Consider the following 22,206-nt stretch of genomic DNA (forward strand, 5'->3'; position numbering starts at 1 on the left):
GAAAGAAATTCATACTGAAAGACAAAGAAAATCTAAAATTGATGTATCCTGAGTGATGTTGATAGACGGTTGTAGGTCAGTGTTGTTTGTGCTCAGCAAGATTCTTCAGGTCACCCATTACCATCATCTATTGATACAGCACCATGTTTTGGTGCTTGTTGTTTCCTCTCGGTCAGTCTGGGGGTGGAAGGTGCCAACTGAGTTGCTCATCTTTGAGCCTCCTTAAGATTAACAGGCAGTTTCAAGTGTATTTTGGAGGCTTCTTACCATCCAGCTTCAGCAGAGTGTCCTGTTTTATACCTGGATGATGAAGAGGCGCAGCATCTTGGAGGCAGTTCCCAAGAATGAATGCAGTGCCTTCTTGATCTGGCTCAAACATGCTTTGTGTTAACACCTAGATATCGCCTGATGCTACTGCAAATGTACAGTGGGCTGGCTCACAAGTGACTCTGTTTGCAAAAGAGAGGAGGGCTATTTATCCCTGCTATCCGATGCAGCACTTCACACACCCCTACCATCCTGTTCCTGTTAAGTCCCTTAAACTTCAGGAGTGGTTTGGAGGGCAGGGGGATGCAGTAGTGAAGGGAAGCAGGGAAGTTCATATGAGTTTCCTTCCACGAAGGGCCCGTTACAATCATACCCAACTGTTTTTAGTGAAGTTTGTTCACCCATTTCATTAGAAACTGTGTGAATTCTCTAGTCACTTCTAGAAACAGCTTGGCTGGTCTGGGTTCCAGTCAGTATAGTAAACAAGTCTATTGGCATACATTGCTTGAAAGAGCTTTGAAAGCTATCCACATGTTATCTCTCTAGTGACAAATGAGATCTATAAAGCCAGATCAAATATGCTGGAATGCGTGTTGTTGTTTTTTGTGAAACACAGAGGTTTATTCCAGAAAGAACATAATCTAATTTGGATCCTCCTCTTTCATATTGTTCTGGCTGAGATCCCAGCATGGCCTCACTACAGCCGTCATCAGTTTATGGTTATGGGGAACTCTGTGTTAACTTTCAGTGAAGCGCTCCAACTTCTAATCTAAATTGAAATTTTCCAGAAGACTGGGTTTGAAGAACGGAGTGCGAACACAAATGAACAGCCTCTGAGATGTTTTTGCTAGTTGTGTGTTTAGTGTTAGGGCTGTAATCTTTTTTTTTTTATGGTTTGATTATCTTTGCTACCAAACGTTACAAATTGTGTTGCAGTAACATTTAAGAAGTGTTATGAGATGAATGAGGCTACGGGCATGTATGTAAACGAACTCCAGGCAGAGTACAATAAGCTGTCATGACTAGAGTCAAGTGCTGAACACCAGACTCCCCTCACCTAGGTAGCTTCTAGCAGGGATTTGAACTTTGAGATTAGTGGTCACTTTTGAAAGCTTAAACCAGGGGTGTCAAACATAAGGCCCGGGGGTTGGATGTGGCCCGCTGAAGCTTTTTATCCGGCTCTCAGCAGCTGAGCAGTGCTGAGATGTTACTGCTGTAAGGGCAGCCCACGTGAAAATTGGCTCTCCCATATCTTGAATAATGACATCACTTTCTGCCTAATGACATCACTTCCAGCCCTCAGCAGGCATCATGAATTCTGTTTGGCCCTTGGTATGAAATGAGTTTGACACCCCTGGCTTAAACTGTATCTGTTTCAAGTAAATTGCACTCTAAAGGTCCAGCTGCAAGCATTCAGACATTTTTTGGGTGGTGGGGGGCAACAATTCCCTCTTGTAAGCTTCCTGGTTCTGGGCTTTGAAGCAGGAAACATACAGTACTGTGCTCAAATATTATGTATGTATTTACTGTTCCCCCCTTTTAACATATACTTGGCTGCCATCCTGTATACACTTGTTCAATGAGGACAAGCCTCACTGAACACAATGGAACTGCCCTGAGCAGGGATACATAGGATTTTGTTGGCTGTTATACATTTATTTATAGCATGTTTATTTACAGTAAATATAAAAATACCTAAAACCACAATTAACAGTTAAAACACAGCAGAGAAAAATAATATGCACAAGATCCAAAGCCATGAAACAGGAGGCAAACCAAGTGTTTGCCTAAACAACACAGCCTTAATGGTGGTGGACAACCAAAAGTAAAGAGCAAAGCAAAATCTCATGGTGCGAGGATTTCCACACCCTAAATCCTGTAATTGAAAATTTGCCACTTCCTGTTCCTGACAACTGCAGCTCAGCTGGCAATGGGAAATCCAGAATGGCCTCTTCAACTATCCATAACAGATCAGCAGGATCATACAGGGGGAGCCTATTCTTGCAGTATCTTCTTCCTGAACCGTTAAGGGCTTTAAAGGTGATAACCAGCAGTTGAATGAATGCTCCCTACAGCTGAGTCCAGATAGTAGCCTCTTAGCAATATTCTGCACCAACTGAGGTTTGCAAATGTTCTTTAAGTTCAGCGTAGGCTTGTCATAGTAGTTTATCTCTAAGGACAGAGGTGCCCCTAATGCAGATTGCATCCGGAAGGCAGCACTTACCAAACTCAGGGTTTGATGTAATGACATAATCCAGTTGTCCCCTGTTCTGGGCTCTTGCATTGATTTAAATATGGAAAGCTAGCTTCCCTTTAGCAATCTTCCGGCAGCCACTGTACATTGCCAATTGATCAGAGCAATTTGTAGCAGCTGGGAGGCCCACAGAGGAGGCTTCAAGCTCCCCACCCCCTGCCAGAGGCCAGCGTGACCCTCCCCATAAGTTTAAAATCCCTTTGCTCCTGGCGGCTCATGATCCCTGCTATGCCATTGGGGCACTCATTTCTAGGCCACTCCCCTTAAGTGTGAATGGCCCTCTTCGGTTCCTCTGGTGGGTTATGACCCACCAGTTTGGGAACCACTACTTTACAGAGATGGGTACAGCCCATAGCCTCTGAGGGGAAGTTTATAATACAAAAGGCTCTGGACAGAACTCTTAGGTTTTTTTTTAAAGTTTGGGTTTGCTATTTTTTTTACATTTTTTTTTTAGAAAGTAATTTGTCTTTTTTTCCATGGTGGATCTTGAGGCTGTATACAAGAAGTTCCCAGATGGTCTTAAATCCAATCACGGACCAGTTCCAGACCTCTTAACAAGCAAGGCTCCTGCAACATGTGTCCTGTTTAGCTTTCTTAGCTGTGATTTCCATAGTAGCTTTCTCTCCTCAATGAATGATATTTGGGGGGCAAATAGAATAAAAAGGATAGAGGGCAAGTTTGGTGCATATATTTCAGCAGCCTTTTGGTGGGTGCTTGAAATACCTCTGTAGGATGGCTGTTAACATATAGCATATCTGCATGGACTAGAACAAGCGACAAAGAATGTTCCTTGCTTTACTTTTGCAAATTAATCTTGCTTGAATTGGTTCGTTTTGACACTTTTGTGTGTGCAGCGAGAGTCTGGCATCTGCGTGACATCATTTAGGCATTTTTTGGTGCGTCTGAACATTCCTTCTAACACATAATATATATTTCATACTAAAATGCAGTCATTTACTAGTAATTTTGCAAATAGTGCAGTTTATCTTCTCCCAGCACAATTCCAGTTGTCTTATTAAATTCATTGGTGCGCTTGTGTGTTATTTTACAGGTCAGAACAGTTCTGTTGTGCAACCTGCAGGGCACAGTGACCAGATTCCTGGTGAGACTACAGGTGAACTAGCAGTGGCAATGTGCATGCAGGTTAGTAAGACTCTGCAACACTTTTCTTGTTTTTTGAAATACAGAAGGTGAATCAGAAAACAGTCCCTGCATGTAGGCTCACAACCTGAACGTTTGATACAGAACAAAGGAGAAGGGCAAGAAGGTTAATTCACTTTACATTTACTTACATTGAAATGCATCTGCCATTTTGCTGCCTAGTCCTCCCAGTTCAGAGATCCTTCAGGAGCTCTTTGCAATCCATTCTAGATTTTGCCACCAGGAAACCTGGCCACTTTCTATACATGCCTGTTCAGTGCAGGTCCCTGGACAGCTGGAGTGGCCAACATAGGCCCCTGGGTGGCTAGAGTAGCCAATACCTGAGGGGACAGAGCCCCATCCACTGCCTCAGGAAGTACTATCCTCTTAAGCTTCTCCATATCGGACAGGAAGTGGGACTCCTCGTCCTCCCTGCCAGTTACCGCAAGACTTGGGGAGAGGAAGGACACATAGTCAGTATAGGAGGTCACCAGGGTGGGCCCATGGACCACCAAAAGGATCCATGCAGCCCAGCTTTGGATAATCTAGGCATGGGAGGTGGCAGGGCACATAGAGCAACCTGGCTGGTGCGATGCGGCCTGTGCTGGTGGAGGTCACAGAAGCCCCTGACCACCTCCACCAGTCCTGCTGGAGGCCAACTCCACTAGTATGTGTGTGGGGAGCACTGGCTGGGCCAAGTGGTTGTAGTGAGGGGGCTTCTTGGGCAATGCTGAGGAGTTTGTACTAGAGTGCCATGGGGAGGATCTGGCCTCATTGCTAGCAGCCTGGACTCCCTCCCCCTCTTTGTTTACTGTGTGGGGTTTGTTGCCTTCACTGTCCTTCCTGGGGGTGGTGGGATTGAGGTTCTAGTGTAGGGTTTGAGTGGGGTTCTCTTGGGATAAGATCCTCTGCAATGAGAGCTCTGTGAAGACAGGTGCTAATGAAGTTGACGAAGTGTTAAAACTTCTTGCCATGACTGGTGTGAGGGCAGCAGGGTGTTTGTACAGAATTTTCCCTGTGATTTCCCTGGCAGGGGCATGTGTACTGGGTTTGCTGTGCTTTGATGGCTGACAAATGTAGTCTGTATCCTATGCTCTGTCATGCAGGAGTGAGTGGGGCAAGGAGGCAACAGGAGTTGCACTTTTCTACAGTTTTTCCCATAGTCATTGTTCTCTATGGAATTCTTCCTGTCTGTGCAAGTACTGTTGTTTGTGTAGCAGTTCCCAGCATTATATATGTGTCATCTGGGTGGGGGATTATGATCTGTTGCACATCGACTCCTCATTCTTCCCATGTCATGCACTCTTCCCTGTTTTGGCCTCTCAGCCAGCAGAGCTGTGCTGGTATCCGAGCTCTGTCCGAGTCACACCAGTATGGTGTTTTTCTGATATTGCACTGGAATCTGTGGTGCATCTATTAGTGGGAGATTTCTACATTGGTGGAGCTGTCCTGGCACTGGTGTACATGACACTGTGCCAGCATATCTCAAAGAAAATTAGACCCAATTTTGAGGGTTCTGAACTACCTGATCTTGTTTCTGGAATTATACCAATGCATTAACAATTTTTGGTTTGCAGACTTTGTTCAAGCTGCTGTGCGTGTGCAGTTTTCCACAGTTCTCACTGTGAGCCTTTTTCTTACTGGTTACTAAAAGCACTTGTGCTTGTACACGTTGATCAAATCATGGCACAGAAGGTTTATTAATGTGACTGTACCATCTTATCAAAATTTCTTTTTGCATTGTGATTTAATCAATGCACATATTTGCCGGTTTGTTTCAATAACCTGTAAAGAAAACAGTGCACACTGAAAAGTGTAGAAACTGTGCATGTGCCAATTTGAAAATTAGTCTTGGAAACCGGAAGACAGGTGAAATAAGAAGTAAGAGACACAATGAACTCATGAAACAATAGAATTTCACTGTTATCCGAAGCCAATGTCCCAGGCTGGTATTCTTGGGTAGCTGACAAGGGCCTACTGCCACTTCCTGACAAACTATGCCCTTTTGGGTGTTGATGACAGCAATGAAATGACTTACTCAGCCAAGAGCGAGCTCTGTTGTTGTCTCCGTACTCCCATCTACAAATGGGAGTTTTTTCACATCACAGAAACCTTTTGGGGTAAAGTTCCCATTTGCAGATAGGATGGATGGGGGAAGAGACAGTGGCCAGGGACCTTGACTCTTTCATACTCCATAGATTCCCATAAAGGGAAGAGGGAAGAGCAAGGAGAGGTGAGAGAGAGAGTGTTAGACTGCTTCCTGTGGTGGTGGTGGTGAACAGTAACACCAGGGTAAGCCTCTCAAGGAACCTTAGATAGGAGAGGGCCTACAAGGGATGTTTTGTTGAGGTCTCCCTCAAAACTAGAGGTGGCTCTCATCCCTACTTTATGGTAAGCATTTGCAATATGATCTCCACAACAGAAATCTCTTTCCTTCTTGTAGACTGATTGGAAAGAGAAAATTGTTATAAAGTTGGGAATAATACAGTATGGGATTTTAAACTGTATATTGCAATGGAATCTTACTTTTCTAATTGCTGATCTTCCTGAAAGAATTTGGTAAAGATCAGTGAGCGATGGATACAGGCCCAGCGTTATAAGAAGTGGAATCTCCATTGCTTGAAACTACAGCCTCTCTCACCTGTTCCCAGGTAAGGAGCATTTCTTTCAAACAGTGGTGTAAATATTTGTATCAGCTTGAATCTGCCATATATGCCTCTGAATTATTTTGATTTTCCAAGTGATTCGTACCCAGCTCCTTCAGAGGCATGGCGGCAAAGAATAAACATTCTCATGACTGCAATGTAACTTGTAACATGTGAATCATTTGATTATCCTTCCATCTTAAAATAAATGGTGGAAGATCACATAAATCCTCTGTCCATGTCTGCATCTAGAGTGTTGCATTTGTGGGTTGTACTATTTTCTGACTATTAGACAATGACTATTTTCTTTCTACACATTGTTCTTTGAATCCAACCCAACATCTTGAAACCTATACAAGTCTAATAGATATGGGCCCTAGCACATCAGAAAATAGAAAACATAACCACTTAATTTAAGTGCACTTTAACAGCAGGTCAACAGAAAGTGTTAATAAGAGGTCAACATATATATTGTGCGATGAGTTAGATTAAAATTTATGTAAATATTTTACAAGTGGTAGGATTTCTGGCTCATCTGTCTATCTTTAAAGGCAAATGAAACATTGGCAGCCAGATGAAAGCAATAAAAGTATTCTCATGACCAAAAAGTGTAATATGCAGTGTCATAGTGAAACAGATGAATCATTCATTGAAAAATGATGGGAAAGCAGTATGGTAACTGAAACTAAACATCTGCTTTAGATGCTCTATGAGCACTAAGTATTGATTACTTGTTTCCAGAAATACTGTGGAAATCTGCTGGACTTGGTCTTTCCTCAAAAGACCAAGTAATGAAATTTTCAAAATAGATGCAAGCTTTTCTCTTCATTTTTTAAAAAAATTATTATATCCTACCTTTTCATGAGGCTCTCAGTGGTTTCTTCTGTCCGTGAGGCCCATATCCTCATGGCTTGTCTAGCTTGGCAGTAGAAGCCCTCCAACTAAATATATGTCGGATTTGCACTACAGCCATTGACCAGACAGCAATTCAGTAAACTGTGGGATTACTCTGGAGCACAAAACATTCAAAATACAAAACTTTCCCATAGCAGCTATGGGGGAGGGAATCAGTCCAGATTAGAACTGTGGAGGGCATTGTCCCGCCCCCAATCATAGAACCAGTCTCTTTGTGAAATGTCAATCAACTTACTATTTCCTGCATTAAAGCTAGTAGTGAACCCCCAAGCATTGAACTTCGTTGATATGGAGATTAAAAATGCTCAAAAAGAATGTCGTAATTGGTCTTGATTCCATGAACTTAGCTGATTGCTAGTAATACTTGCTACACACATCTTCAGCCTTTGACTAGATACAAGTACTTTGAGTGTGTGGTTTAATTATGAGTGTGAGCCCTTGCATGGGTATGGACCTTCCAGCACATGCCTCATCAGATTGCACCTGTGCAACAAACCCTGTAACGGGGTCAAACTGGGGGCAGGTAGAATGAAAGTTACTGCTGTAGGGGGGAGAAAATGATATGTAATTTTTACAGTGGATCTTGAAAACCTCTCTGGTGATTCTTTGAAGCCTTTGTCCACGTGCCAGTATTTACATTTGCAATATTCCAATACTTTGTGGAGATCAAAAATTGCATTGTGGTCTTTAGACAGGACAGGCAAAACCTTTCTCTGTGTCAATGGCAGTTACAATGAAGATGATTCAAAAGATCCTAATTGTGGTGAGCCCTCTGTGAAAGTTGATATAACTCTAATAGGAACCAACTCCCTTGGTTCCTTCTTGCATTTTCTTCCCAGCTCCAGCCCCCGCCCCCATTTATGTCCCTGCTTGTTTTTGCACCTGCTTAAGTGACAGGCAAATCATACCACCAGTGCTTCTCTTTGTAAATAGTAAGCGGCCAAGAGAGACTGTGAGTGCATTGTGTAGTGTTGAGACTTTTTTAAAGAAAAATCAAGATCATTGCTGAACATGTCTCTCACCCACTTATTGTACTTTGACAGAAATATAAAATTATGGCCGGCACCACTACCCCAATCTCTTCCAGCTTAATAGAACCATGATTTTCAAAACCTTAATAGGCTTCGGCAGTTATCTGAATAGTTAAGTTTGGGGTGGAAGAGAAGAGCATGAAGTACTTACAATAATGCCCTTGTTTTCAGTTTTTGCTGCAGACCGCCTTGGTTTTTTGACCACCTAAGCTGACTGTGTGCTCTGTGCTCCCATTTGTTTTCTTTTGCAGCGATATTGAGATTTCCCGAGAACAGAGCCCGAAAGCTGTTGATGTCCTTGCCAGGGAGATAGGATTGCTCCCAGATGAAATTGAAATGTACGGCCAAACCAAAGCCAAAGTACGACTGTCCCTGCTGGAAAGGTTAAAGGATCAGCCAGATGGAAACTACGTGCTGGTTGCTGGGTAAGAAAATGTTGTATGTAGGTTTTTTTTAAATCTATCTCTCTGACATAATGCACATTTAACTTGAATTTTCATTTATTCGCTAGATGGTTTTTCTCTAAGATTTAACCCACAACATTTTAAAATGCTGTCCCACCATTTTGGAAGCAGTGATTTCTTTCTCCCACATAAATACAGCACAATAAGGTGAATGTGGAAGCTGTGTGCCTGTGTGCCTCCAAAATTTCATATATGCATTAATATAGTGGTGGCATCACGATCAAGTAAGGGGTTATGGGAGAAAGGGGAAATTAGACACCGTGCTATCTTGAGTGGCAGCTGTGCATTTAACATAACTTTCATTTGCTCTCAGTGAGTGGTTGTTTTCATAGCTTGAATTCATGGTTCAAGATATGCTGCAGGCTTGTTTTCTGACAGTGGCTCCTTTCTGTGATATCTAGATGAATTGGCCTCCATGTTCCATTGGCTATAGTTAAGAGCTTTGTGTCCTTAAGAACTTGTGTCCCAGTACTATGAAGAGACAAAGCTACCTAATACTGAACCTGATCATTGGTTCACCTAGCCCAGTATTGTCTACTATACCTAGTGGTCACACTGTAGCATCTCAAGCAGAAGTCTTTGTCAGCACCTTCTGCCTGATCTTCTCGCTGTGAAGATTCTGTTAACTGCATCTGAGACTGTCTTCATTCAAAGCATGAGGTCTACCATGGATGGCCCCCCTTTTACAGCAGATATCACAGGGATGAAGCAAAGCATATTGCTCCATAACAATTGCAGGGGAAAATACTTGTTTTTATTATTAAGACAATTGATGTATTTCAGACTACAGTACTCACCAGAAACATACAAAGTATAGCTGGACCTTTTGCATTGTTCCTGTAGCTGAGAAAAAGATGTTTCTAATTAGGGGTGGATGCTAGCTAGAGTCTTCAGGAGGTCATGCTGTAGGAGTTACCCCTCTTGGCTCGCATACCCATGGATGTTTGTATATCCCTGGGAATGAAAATGTAATCCTTAATGTCACATACCTTAAATAAACTGCTTATTTCACTGCAAGTCCTAAAGTATCACAGATTTAAACAGTTAAGTGCAGCATATTTTGGCAAGCTTTTTCCTTAGAAATTGAGTGGGAGTGATGTGAATGAAAATGTAATTTTGTTTGGTTTTCTTTCTTTTTTTAAACTTCATTTTTCTCTAGATGATGAGAGATGCCCCAAGTGAATTGTTATGAGTGCTTTGGAAATCTTTCCAAGGAAATGCATAATTGTTCATCATACTTTAACTTTCGAGGGTAGGCGGGTTTTTTGTTTTTAAATGCAGAGGTAGAAATGGGCCAGGCATAGCCTAGACGCCTTTAAAAGGGGATTGGACGAGTTTCTGGAGGAAAAATCCATTATGGGGTACAAGCCATGATGTGTATGCGCAACCTCCTGATTTTAGAATGGGTTAAGTCAGAATGCCAGATGTAGGGGAGAGCACCAGGATGAGGTCTCTTGTTATCTGGTGTGCTCCCTGGGGCATTTGGTGGGCCGCTGTGAGATACAGGAAGCTGGACTAGATGGGCCTATGGTCTGATCCAGTGGGGCTGTTCTTATGTTCTTATGAACTGGAAGGTGGAATTATCTTCATGCTGACAAAATATAATCTAATATTTAAAGTACCAGTATTTTTGTACTGGTGTTTCACATGTTTGTGCAGCTTCCACCAATACCTGCTAGACATTCTCTGCATGTACTGAAGAGAAGGGTGTGCTCTGAAGTAATGTGTATCAGAAACACTTTGAATTAAGTTATTGAGGACAGTTGGGCAGTACTGAGGGGATGGTATTGTAAAGAGTGATTAAAGCAGATTTGTCCTGTGCAAGATATTAGTGATATTTCACTCTGTGAAAATGCTGAGTGTATAATGCAGGGGCAGCCACCTCTTAGAATGTTTCAGACCACATGCTATTATCTTTCAGGCGTACCTCTGTATTTTGTTATAAGATGCAAAGTAGTCTGTATAAATGTTTGTTTAAGAAATTTATATCCTGCCTTTCCAACCCGCTTGGAAGCCCTCAAGATGCCTGCTAAAGATGCCTGCTCCCTTCCTCTAACAAACGTAACTAAATATTTCTAAGGGTACACTTGCAATTCTGGCCTCTTTGCCACCCAGGGACCAGGACTGCAGCCCTTTGAACCTTGTTGTGAGTCCCTCTGCTCCTCACTCCCACAGTCTTTCCTCCTTCCAACCCAAGAAACTTAGATATGAATATATCAAGTCTGCAAACTTCTGCAGGTTGAATCTTGTGGACACTTTATGTTGAATATTTTTGTTCAGTCCAAATCCATGATCTGTTCCATTAGTTCGATCTTAAATAGATCTAGAACAGGGGTGCTCAATAGGTGGATCGCGATCTACCGGTAGATCGCGAGGCAAAATGAGTAGATCGCGGAGTGCCAACCCCCCCCTTCAGGTGCCTCTGGGAGGAAACGCCGGGAGTAAGGCCCATTGTACTCAATGGGGCTTACTCCCAGGTAAGTGTGGCTAGGATTGCAGCCTCACAGCCTAATCCTAGGCATGTCTACTCAGGAGTAAGTCCTGTTATACTCAGTGGGGCTCAAGGTACACCAACATACATTGTACACATAAATGTTATATGTTATGATGGCGTGAACATTATAAAAAAAACTCTGGTAGATCTCTGGGCCTTGCTGGGTTTCAAAGTAGCTCTCGAGCCAAAAAAGTGTGAGCACCCCTGATCTAGAAGATAACTGAAGTAAAATTGAATTATACTTGCTTTTTCTTCATTCTTTAACATTTCTTCAATGTGGGGATCATCAGGGTAGTGCTGAGAGAGACAATATTGAGATGTTGTTTTACTGCAGGAAACTTGGGCAATTAGACCTATTGAGTTTGAAGTAGACCTATTGAGTTTCTTCTATATCTTTACCTGCACGGAAAAATGCAGTAAAAGGCTGCCCAGTTGGAGGCCTTGCTATATTAGTGAAACCTGCTTTCAAGTATGAGTTGTTATTTATGGCTGATAGTTGTTGCAAAATACAAGTGATCAAGCTGAAGTTAATGCCTCAAAGCATAATGATAATCAATGTATACATGCCTCCTTTAAAAGATAAATCTGCAACAGAAAAGCAATGGGTATATCTTAGTGGTATAATCAATTATCTGACTGGTAAATTCCCCTCTTATAAAATTACTAATCGCAAGAGATCTCAACTCCAGGGTGGGGCAAAATTCTGACATCTTTTATCAGCTTTGGAATTTACCTACAGATATGATATTGCCAGAGCCCTGCTTATTTGAAAGGCAATCGAAAGACAGTCAATGCCGTGGGGCTGTTTCTAGCCAAATTCTGTATTACTTATGGCCTTATTTGGCTAAACGGCCTAGATGTATTTGGCAATAATGGAGAATTCACTCACATCTCATCTAGAAGTGCAAGTGTCATTGATTACATTTTGGTCCTCCCTCAACTCCTTCCACAGATAGCTAACTTTTGTGTTGGATACCCTCATTCTAGTGACCATCTACCTCTGAGGTGTGATTTAGTTTATTTTCCAAATTGTTTTCATAACACTAAGATCCAGGAGGAAGTTGGCTACTCAAGCATAACAAAAAGAATTAAATGGGACCCAGATTCTAAGGATTCATTTTGTGCATTGCTACAAACAAAGGAAATCCCTCAGTTGTCTACTTTGGATCAACCAGGGATTATCCTCTTTTTTAAGGACCTAATATCCACTCTCTTGAATATACGAGGTCAGATCCCTTCACCCCAAAGAGCTGAGGGTTGGAGATACGTTTCTTCCAAGATTAATCAGATCTGCTTATCTCTGAAAACTGCTGTTCGCAGCACTTATAAAAAATTCAGAGATACTAATAGTAGACTACTTTTGCACCAATATTTCAAGCTGACTGCCCACCTGAAGGACGCTGTTAGTTTCGATCCATTATATTGCAGAAGCAAGATGGTCACTCTTAGTTAACGCTGTTAGATCTAAAAATGCCAAGAGTTTTTGGCAAATAATATCAGGCTGTTTTCATAAAGAGCCTATCGCTATTACCACAATTTCTGCTAATCTGTGGGAATCACATTTTAAATCATTTTTTTTAATGAATCTAAATCTATCTCTGTTGTTAAGGCACGTATCCTGCTAGACCTCCCAGACTGGCCCACAGTCTTGGTGGATGAATTATTAACCAGCTGAAACAGGGTAAAGCAACTGGCCCAGACACAATTCCATCAGATATCTATAAAGCAGCACTGTATTGGTGGGCCCCAATCATTGCGGAATTATTTACAAGTACAGTGGTGCCTTGCAAGACTAAATTAATTCGTTCCGCGAGTCGTTTCATATTGCGAAAATTTCGTCTTGCGAAGCGTGGTTTCCCATAGGAATGCATTGAAATTTAATTAATGCGTTCTTATGGGCAAAAATAGTCAGAACAAAGTCAAAATTGGTTTACAAAGTGTTTATTAAGTGCTCTTTAAAGGCATACATACTGTACAGAGGATTTCAAAAATTTCAAGCACAAAACTTCAACTTTTTAAACATGACCTGGGTATTAACGGTTGTGCGATTTTAAAACAAACCAAAACAAAACAAAATGCAAAAAAATTCGTCTTGCGAAGCACGGCCATAGAAAAATTCATCTTGCGAGTCACCAAAAAATCGCAAAAACGCTTTCATCTTGCGAGTTTTTCGTTGCACGAGGCATTCGTCTTGCGAGGCACCACTGTATTGATAAATTTGGAGTAATTCCAGAATCCTGAACTCGATCAATTTTGGTCCCTATTTTCAAAAAAGGAAATAAGAACCTTCCGTCCAGTTACAGGCCAATAAGCCTTCGGGATATTGCAGGGAAAATGTATGCATCCCATTTACTGAGGAAACTTTCTTCCTGGTTATCTGATTACAACATCATAGGCCCAGAACAAGCAGTCTTTGGGGCAAACAAGTCCACAATGTGTAATATTGTCCCGCTTAATTTTCAAACAGGTGACTCAAAAGAAATCTCGACTTTATGTAGCATTTCTGGATCTAAAGTCAGCTTTTGATTCTATTGATAGAGACAAACTCTGAGAAAAACTTGAGAAGATGGGACTCAATAAAAGATTATTAGAATTAATTCGTATCCTCCACCTGAATACCTCTTTCCAAGTGAAATTATCTCCGCAGGGTCACCTTTCAGCTCCAGTCCCAATCAACAAGGGGGTTAAGCAGGGTTGTGTGCTGGCACCCATTTTGTTTATTCTTTTCATCAACGACTTGGCCCCCTTTCTAACAAAGTTTGACACACATTGTCCCAAATTGGGATTGGTGGACATTCCTTTACTTTTATATGCTGACGACATGGCTCTAATCTCCCATACAAAAATAGGCCTACGAAGACTGGCTAAAGCCTATATTGGATATCTCGCAACTAACTCTCTGCAGATAAATTATGAAAAGTCCAAAATAGTGGTTTTTGGGAACTCATGGAAACCATAGTCTTGGCTTGTCAATGGAAAACCAATACAGCAGGTCAATGAATTCCATTGGCCTTTGGTTTCATTATAAGCATTCCTGGTCCTCCCATCGTTCAATTGCAATTAATTCATCCAAACCAGCTGTCCAAGCCATAACTCGTTTTTTCTTTTCTTGGGGCAACTCATTTGTACCAGCTGCTTTGCAAGCTTTTAATGCCGAAGTCATACCTCAAATTTTATATGGCATCCCTGTATGGATGCCATCATTAAATTATACAATCAAAAGGGTCCAGTCTAAATTCCTTACAAAATTTTTGACTTACCGCATTGTGTTCCATATGCAGCACTCTGCCTAGAGTCAGGTCAACATAGATTGGAGCTACATACATGGTCCAGTTTTTTAAAATACTGGGCCAAAGTCTTTTTCAGGGCTGATTATGATTTGCTGCTAAAAGGGGCTGTTGGCTGACCCAATGATAACTCCTTGCCTAGCCCTGTTCTATAAAAAAAACCAACAGATGGGACTTGAGGTTGATCTACAAGGTGCTCCCTCTCCTGAGGTTATTATCAGGCTTATGACAGCCAGGCTACATGACATAGAGAGGCAAGAGATTTTAGGCGCAGCCCCCAAAAAATATTCCCCGTTGAATTTCCAACTTAAAATTACATTTGGTGAACAACCAAAATATCTGTCCTTCCTAATACGCCCCCCCTCCCAGAGAGGAGGGCTTTCACCCTGGCATGTTGTAATGTGACCCCCTCTAATGACCTACTTGGCAGATTTAGAAATGCTTCCAGGGGAGAACGTTTGTGCAACTGCTTCTTAGGCGAGGTAGAATCATCTATACACATTATGCTGCGCTGTCCTAAATATCAAGCGCTAAGACATCAATTTCTCCCTCCCTTGCTCAGTGTTAAAACAGGGCATTCAGAGAATGCTATAATCCAATACCTTCTGGGAGGTGACAATGAGCATATAACCCTTTCTGTTGCACAGTTTCTAAACCTGAGTAACTTGAATTGAGCCAAGGTATCGGTCCCACGTAAACATTGAGTAGATCACATCCTGTCAAAGTCTGTAATTGGCTGTTTTCTGTTTTTAAATAATATATGTACGTATGTATAATGTTATGTTTGTATGTATTTGTGTGTACATTTATGTGCGCGCGCACACACACACACACATATACAGGGTGAATCAAAAGTAGGTGGTGCTAACATTTATTTTGAGTTACATATACAGTTATATTTTGAGATTACATATACAGTTATATTTACTAACACAATTAAATATAATTTAATATAACACAAATGCCATAGTTATAATGAACACCATCGTTATAGTATAACCCTAACACAAACCCTATTCCACCTACTGTCCACCTACTTTTGGTTCACTGCACGCGCGTGTGTGTACATTTGCTGTACATATATGGTGTATATTACGTGTGTGTGTGTGTTTATTTATATATAAAGTGTGTGTGTGTGTGTGTATTGCTTAGGTCTCTATTACTGTATATTGCTCTATTGTGTGTATTGCTTAGGTCTCTATTCTCGGTATGGTATCTGTTCAGAGACCTTATTTACCAAATACTTATGCCAAATAAAGGTTGAACGAACGAACAATTCACCTTCATGAATCTTTGCTTTTTTCCACCAGTAGATCAAGTCAGCACATACAGAACATGCTCTGTTGTACATATATCCTGTGCCCTTTTCACTGTCATCCACACTATTAGTAAAACCATGGTTGAAGCCTCCCACCCAACTACGAGAATGCTTTTCAGGCAGCGGGCTGCCAGTTGACAAAGTGGAAAGAAGTGTCTTAACTGATGTCTTTCCTTCACTTCTCACCCACACATCTTTGCTTCTGCACATAAAGAGAAGTTTCATATTGTTAAAAGTGGCAGGCCAAGGATTGTCCTCATTTCTTCTCCTCACTATCAGTAGCCTTAAGTATGCAGGAATTCACAGGGTGCCATTGCCCATTAAAGAGGTTACAGATGGATATTTTTGAATCAGGCTATCATAGAAGTCAAACAGTTAACAGTGAATTTCTTGTTTTTAAGAACCGATGGCATGGAAAGTATCCATGAATTGTGGTGATACCACTGTTGCTACCTGTAAGAACTTGGAGTATGTCATTTTGGTTATAATTTCATAAGCTTGTTTTTCCTTTTACCAAGAGAAATAATGCTTTTGTATAAAACATAATTTTTTTTTTCCCATTCATGCTTGGAGTAGTAAGGAAATAATGGTTCCCATGGTACACTAGATAAGGTTATTCATGTTGTGACCTTATATTTTGAAAAATGAGTTTTCAAGAAAGTTGGAAAGGTTTTTGTCTTCAAATGTAAATCTATACTGATTTCAGTGTACAGTATGTCCCAAATCTTCAGACAGTTGCCAGAACGTCTGATTGTTCCCCCCTCTCTACTTAAGTCAATTATTTAAAGCAGAAGTATTGAAGTTGTTGATGTGCACACAGTTAATATGAATGAAATGGCATTTCCTGTTTTATAATGACATTTTTGTATTGAAATTAATTGTACGGTTATTTTTCATTTGGCTCTAATCAATAGCATTTATTTCCTTAGTTAAATTAACTTCAGCGGTTCTATTTTTCTCTATTTTTAGGATTACACCAACTCCTCTTGGAGAAGGGAAGAGCACTGTAACAGTTGGTCTGGTTCAAGCTCTAACAGCCCACCTTAAAGTAAACTCCTTTGCCTGTCTGAGACAGCCTTCTCAAGGACCTACCTTTGGTGTTAAAGGTATTTGGTGCGCACTCTTTCATATCATAAGACATTGTGAACAGCTTCTTATTGATTCATTTTGAGCCAATGAAATAGACAAGACCTATAATTTTTATAGATCTTCAAGAGTGCAAAGAGCCCAATATCATAGTTGTTGATTTCATAAATATGGATTGAGATCAAAAAGAGAGTGCTTCCCAAAAGGAGAGGAGATTAGGTTTCTTGTCCTCTAGGTTCACGCTTAATATTCTATGGACTATGGTGGTTGTCCATGACAAATTACTGTTTCTCAGAATTTCTTTTTTTAAATGTGGCACCAGCATTCATCATGAGAGGCGCTTACGACTTTTAAACTGCTGATGCTTGTTGGTTTCTGAATGACAATCCCTTTAAAGTCAAAATATTGCTGTGCCATCTCATTTTTTATTTCTGTTTTGTTGCTTATGTTGGATTTGTTCAGGCCCTCCTTCAAAATATTTTGCTAGTGTAACACCAGCATTTGTTTTGTTGTGTAGGTGGTGCTGCAGGGGGTGGATATGCTCAGGTCATACCAATGGAAGAGGTGAGCTAAGATGTTCATTTCTTGTAATCTATTTTACTGGGATAGATAAAAAATACAGAAAAAGTATGTGTCTACATTTCTATTTGATATAAATGTATTTAAGCAGCTGCTTATGTTTAAGCCCTTAAGGCTGCAATCCTGTCTACACTTACCTAGAAGTAAGCCCCAATGCTTATAGTAGGACTAAGGGCCCAATCCTATACTTACCTAGCATCAGTGCTGGGTGCTGTAAATGTGCCGTAAAGCACGTTTATGGCATCCGGTGCCCAGCACCAGCAAGAGGAGGATGCACCACCACTGGGGCTAAGTGAGACCGCTGGAGAGCGGTGCAGACTTTGGGGGCAGGGAGAGTGTGGAACAAGGGTGGGAGGAGGAATCAGTGTGGGCAGGGGTGGAACTGGCGAATCTCCACTGGATCCTAAATTCAGTGTCGGGCTGTAAGACCTGTCATGGAGGCTCTTGCGTCTGCGCCAGCAAAATAGGCTCTTGCATCTGCACCAGCAGACACAAGGAGATCCATTGCTGGGGCCCGCACTTTCCTCGGAGGAAAGGGACAAAAGTCCCCTTCCCCGAGGAGATTCTCAGCAGCTTCCCGGCACCTGCTGGATACAGTGATAGCCGTTTTGTCACTGGTGCTGCAGCAGGCGCCAGGAAGCATAGAATTGGACTGTTATTTCTCAGTGGCATTGGGCTCTTAAGTGATTCTATTCATTTTCTCCACCTCTTTGAGATGGTTTGAGACAATTCAGCTCAATAGCGAAAAGACATTAAATTCATATTAATGCAAGAAAAACCTTACTGGTTCGGACAAAAGGACCATCAAATGAAGCACTCTGCTCCTGACTCAAGTTGGGACAAATGCATGAAACATTTTAGTTGAAGGGTGCCATGCAATGGATTCCTGTTTCTCTCGTCTTTCCTACCACAAATAAAAAGGTTTTGGTTTTGGTTTTAAAAAGGCACCTACATGAATAAAATCACAAGTCTCTATATCCTGAAAAATGCTTCTTTTCCAACTTGCCTTAACTCATCTGTACTTGGGTTCTGTTGGTTAAAGCTAGGAATAAGCTGAGCTGTCCAACTCATTTTAAATCTATCCACCCATGATGATGAATTATATTTCCACAACATTTATGAAGTTGCTCATCTGAGTTATTAATCTCAGAATGAAAGTGCTTGGATGTTTTTCACCATTCAGTACTAGTTTAATGGAGTGTGCAAAACGAATGTCTTATTTTTCATTCACCTATAGTTCAACCTTCATTTAACTGGAGATATTCATGCCATCACTGCAGCAAATAATTTGCTGGCTGCTGCTATAGATGCTAGGATTTTGCATGAAAACACTCAGTCTGATAAGGTAAGAACAATAATTCATAATTCCCACTACTGTTTTTTATGATGATTATTGTGAAAAATTTTTTTCAAAATATTTATTTATACCCTGTCTTTTCTCTATTAAAATAATGGCTCAATGCTTCTTATGGGAAGATATTTAAAATACAGCATTTAAAACCACCTTTAAATACCTTGTCGCTTGTTATAATTGTTTTAAGACCTTTTCTTAGTTTTGTATTTGGTATAGAAGTTTATTTTGGTATCAATTTTTTAAGGCATCTCTTTTTAGACATCTACACTTTTTTAAGGCATCTGTTTCATTAAAGACCTCTTTCCAACATTGCTACACTGTAGGAAGTCACCAGACAGAACCATGAATGTGCAATGTAGATAAGTGTGGGCTTGATTCTCCATGCTGAATCAGTGATGTTGTCAGGATAGGAATGAGCGTTAGTTTCTGTGCTGATAAGATCTGGAAAAGTGCAATGGCTAAGAGACTGAGCTGCAAATCAGGAAGTCCCCAGTTTGTATCTCATCTCTGCAATGAACCGAATAGGTGGCCTTGGGTGAGCTGATTTCTCTTGGGCTTATCTCTCCAGCTAAAGTATGGAGGTAATTTTCCCCTACAGAGTTGTTGTAAGGGTTTACAAGATTACACTGCTTTGAGCACCAAGAAGAGTGGTATATAAATCTTTTAAACGAATAACGTATGTGAATTGCTCGAACACTCGCAGGCAAATGCTGTACAAATGCTAAGTGCTGTTATCCTAATAGTGTGTTCAAGGGCACCCTTTGTGTCTCTTTTCATTCATTGGTTGGTACTGACTGCTAGAAAGAAAAACAGTGTGGCTCACCCATGAGACTGACCAAGGCAGCTGTCTTAGCTAAGGTGGTCGCTTCTCAATCTTCTGGGGCCCACAGTGCCCCTGCATGCCACGTTTGCAGTTTGCTGATCCCAGAATTGTCCTGCGATGACATTATTACCAATCGCTTTCAGGTCCTGAGACATTGTGCACCACTTCAAACCTCAGTAAGGGGGTCAGGGCAAGTGGCCTTTCTTAACATGTCGTTTTCATGTGCTGGAACTCTTCCCATTGTGCCAAACCTGCAATTGCTGTTTGGAGCAGTGCAGTCTTCCTGCTAGGGCAGCAGGTGACCTGTGATGCCCCAGCAAGTGCCTTGCAATGCCCCAGGGCATTGCAATGCTCAGTTTGGGAACTACTGGCCTATGGTGAGCAATAGGGGTGCTGGCATCCTGCCAGCTAAGGGGAAGCATGACAGGGTACCACTCAAAGGGGGGGCGTGACATTTGGCACACTGTGTCAGACATCAGAAGGTCTTACCCATCTCTGGGTAAGTAAAGCTATGTCCTTGGGGTGCAGGCAGAATTTGCCCTCCATCTGAACTCTGGGTGACCCAGTCCATACTGTTTGGGATCTCACAGGAAGGTACAATTTGTCCTCTGTTTGCATAAGTACTTTAAACATACAAATAGCTTCTTCTTACCACCTACCTATCCACCATAATGGTGGGCAGTTCACTAGTGAAGACAGTTTTCTTTGTATCAAAGCAAAATTATGTAAGCCACGTCTCTACAGTAGTGTCTCAAAGGCTACCATGAATGAAGACACATTTGGAATTAGAATGGAAAATGCATGCACAGCTTGGCATGCTGCTTATTAGCTGGTCAGGATTGAACTCCAATGAAAATAATTCACACCCCTTGTTGGGAACCAGCACTTTTCACACCCTTGGCACAATTGGAGGGGACTAGCATGGGGACTAGCATTTTTTATAATGTTTTTCATTGCATGCTTTTTATATAGGCTTTGTACAATCGGTTGGTTCCATTAGTTCACGGAGAGAGGAAATTTTCACCTATACAGATTGCACGCCTGAAAGTAAGTGCCTTTCTGTACTGTCAATATTTATATACTGTATGCTGTCAATATTAGTATTCTATAATATTTCATGAATTCCTTTAGAAATCACTGATTTAGCATTTTCACTCGCTCAGGCTTTAATAAGGGTTTTCTTCTCACAAGTAACTAAGGCCTGACAATCCTCCAAGAAATATGGATTCATATGAATCTAGTTGTTTGCCCCCATGACGTGATGATTTCTCTAGTCACATGATGGAATTGTGTTGTCTCTGGAAAGTTCCAGAATCTGATGCATACTAGTTCTGTCATATTGTCAGCAAGCACAATTTCTGCATCTAAAGAAATGCTTCATGCACAAAATTATTTAAAAATTGTATAAAATTACCTTCAGGCTATGTGTAAAAGGGGTTTATGAAACATAAATGAATTTTGTGTTTAGCCTTGGGTCCCATCTGCAAGAGCTCTCATTATATGTATATGCAAGTGTTCCAAAGTCCAAAACAGTTCTAGTCCCAACCACTTTGGATAAGGGATGCCCAGCTTGTACTATGCTTTGGCATCCTTTAAGTATCTGGAGAAACCTCAAATAATACCAGTTGGGCACAGCCCTATGCTACTAATTTGTCTTGGCTTTGAGGAGACAATAACTGCTGACAATTTTTAAAAAAAATGTATATTATGTCTTGGACTAATCAGTTGTTGCCTCATTGAAAGTAAAAATCCTGAGTGATGTCTATATTTTTCTCTGGATTTGCATAGGTTCTTGTTTGAAGTAATCTCTTAGGAAACATTTCAGCTGTGATTTTATTAGGAGAAAGAGGTGCTGATGGTTGGTGATGAAGTTCTAAATAGCTCTTTAGTGGCTGTTAATTCCTTTTGCATGGCTCCTGTAAACCAGTTTACATTTTGGATGCTTAAATAAAGAGAACTAATTGAATTTTCAAAGTGTTCTCTAGATTCAGGTTTGCAAATTGTTGGTTGGCAACCTTCAGTCTTGAAGGACTATGGTATAGCCCTACTGCACCTGGTATTCCCAGGTGGTCTCCGATCCAAGTACTGACCAGGCCTGATGCTGCTTAGCTTCCGAGATAAGACGAGATCGGGTATGTGCAGGGTAACAGTTGCAGCTGAAGCAGAAGAAGCCACAGAAACGTCAAGGCATTAATAATCCTTTCCGTTTCAAATGCTATTGCTTTCCAGCTTTGACCAAGCTGGAAACGGCTGAAGGCCAATGCCCATCAGTCCCAACCTGGCTAGGCCATCCCTTGAACACTTGCTGTCAGTGGCAGTGATAATGCACCAGCAGGGGTGGTTGGGGTATCATGATGGCCTAATAACTTTGCATTGATAGTCTTTCAAGCAACAAGCCTCTTTAATCGCTCTCCTTCTCCTTTTTGCCTGCTAGAGGTTGGGGATAACCAAAATGGACCCTGAGACATTAACAGCAGATGAAGTTAGTCGATTTGTACGACTTGACATAGATGAGTCTACGATAACGTGGCAAAGGGGTAGGTGGAGTT

General features: G+C 41.3%; 1 protein-coding gene across 3 annotated transcripts in view; it reads left to right on the forward strand.

The window, feature by feature from the left end:
* Window positions 1-22,206, forward strand: part of MTHFD1L (methylenetetrahydrofolate dehydrogenase (NADP+ dependent) 1 like) — a 134,937-nt gene that overhangs the window by 23,904 nt on the left and 88,827 nt on the right. For all 3 annotated transcript variants that reach the window (XM_066611295.1, XM_066611297.1, XM_066611296.1), the window contains exons 9-16: window positions 3,573-3,664; window positions 6,215-6,312; window positions 8,504-8,677; window positions 16,785-16,921; window positions 17,419-17,465; window positions 18,718-18,825; window positions 20,630-20,704; window positions 22,092-22,194. In XM_066611295.1, the coding sequence (XP_066467392.1) occupies window positions 3,573-3,664; window positions 6,215-6,312; window positions 8,504-8,677; window positions 16,785-16,921; window positions 17,419-17,465; window positions 18,718-18,825; window positions 20,630-20,704; window positions 22,092-22,194 (834 nt within the window). The remainder of the gene's footprint in view (window positions 1-3,572; window positions 3,665-6,214; window positions 6,313-8,503; window positions 8,678-16,784; window positions 16,922-17,418; window positions 17,466-18,717; window positions 18,826-20,629; window positions 20,705-22,091; window positions 22,195-22,206) is intronic.

The sequence above is a fragment of the Tiliqua scincoides genome, chromosome 1 (genome assembly GCF_035046505.1).
Source record: "Tiliqua scincoides isolate rTilSci1 chromosome 1, rTilSci1.hap2, whole genome shotgun sequence".
Classification (NCBI taxonomy): Eukaryota; Metazoa; Chordata; class Lepidosauria; order Squamata; family Scincidae; genus Tiliqua; species Tiliqua scincoides.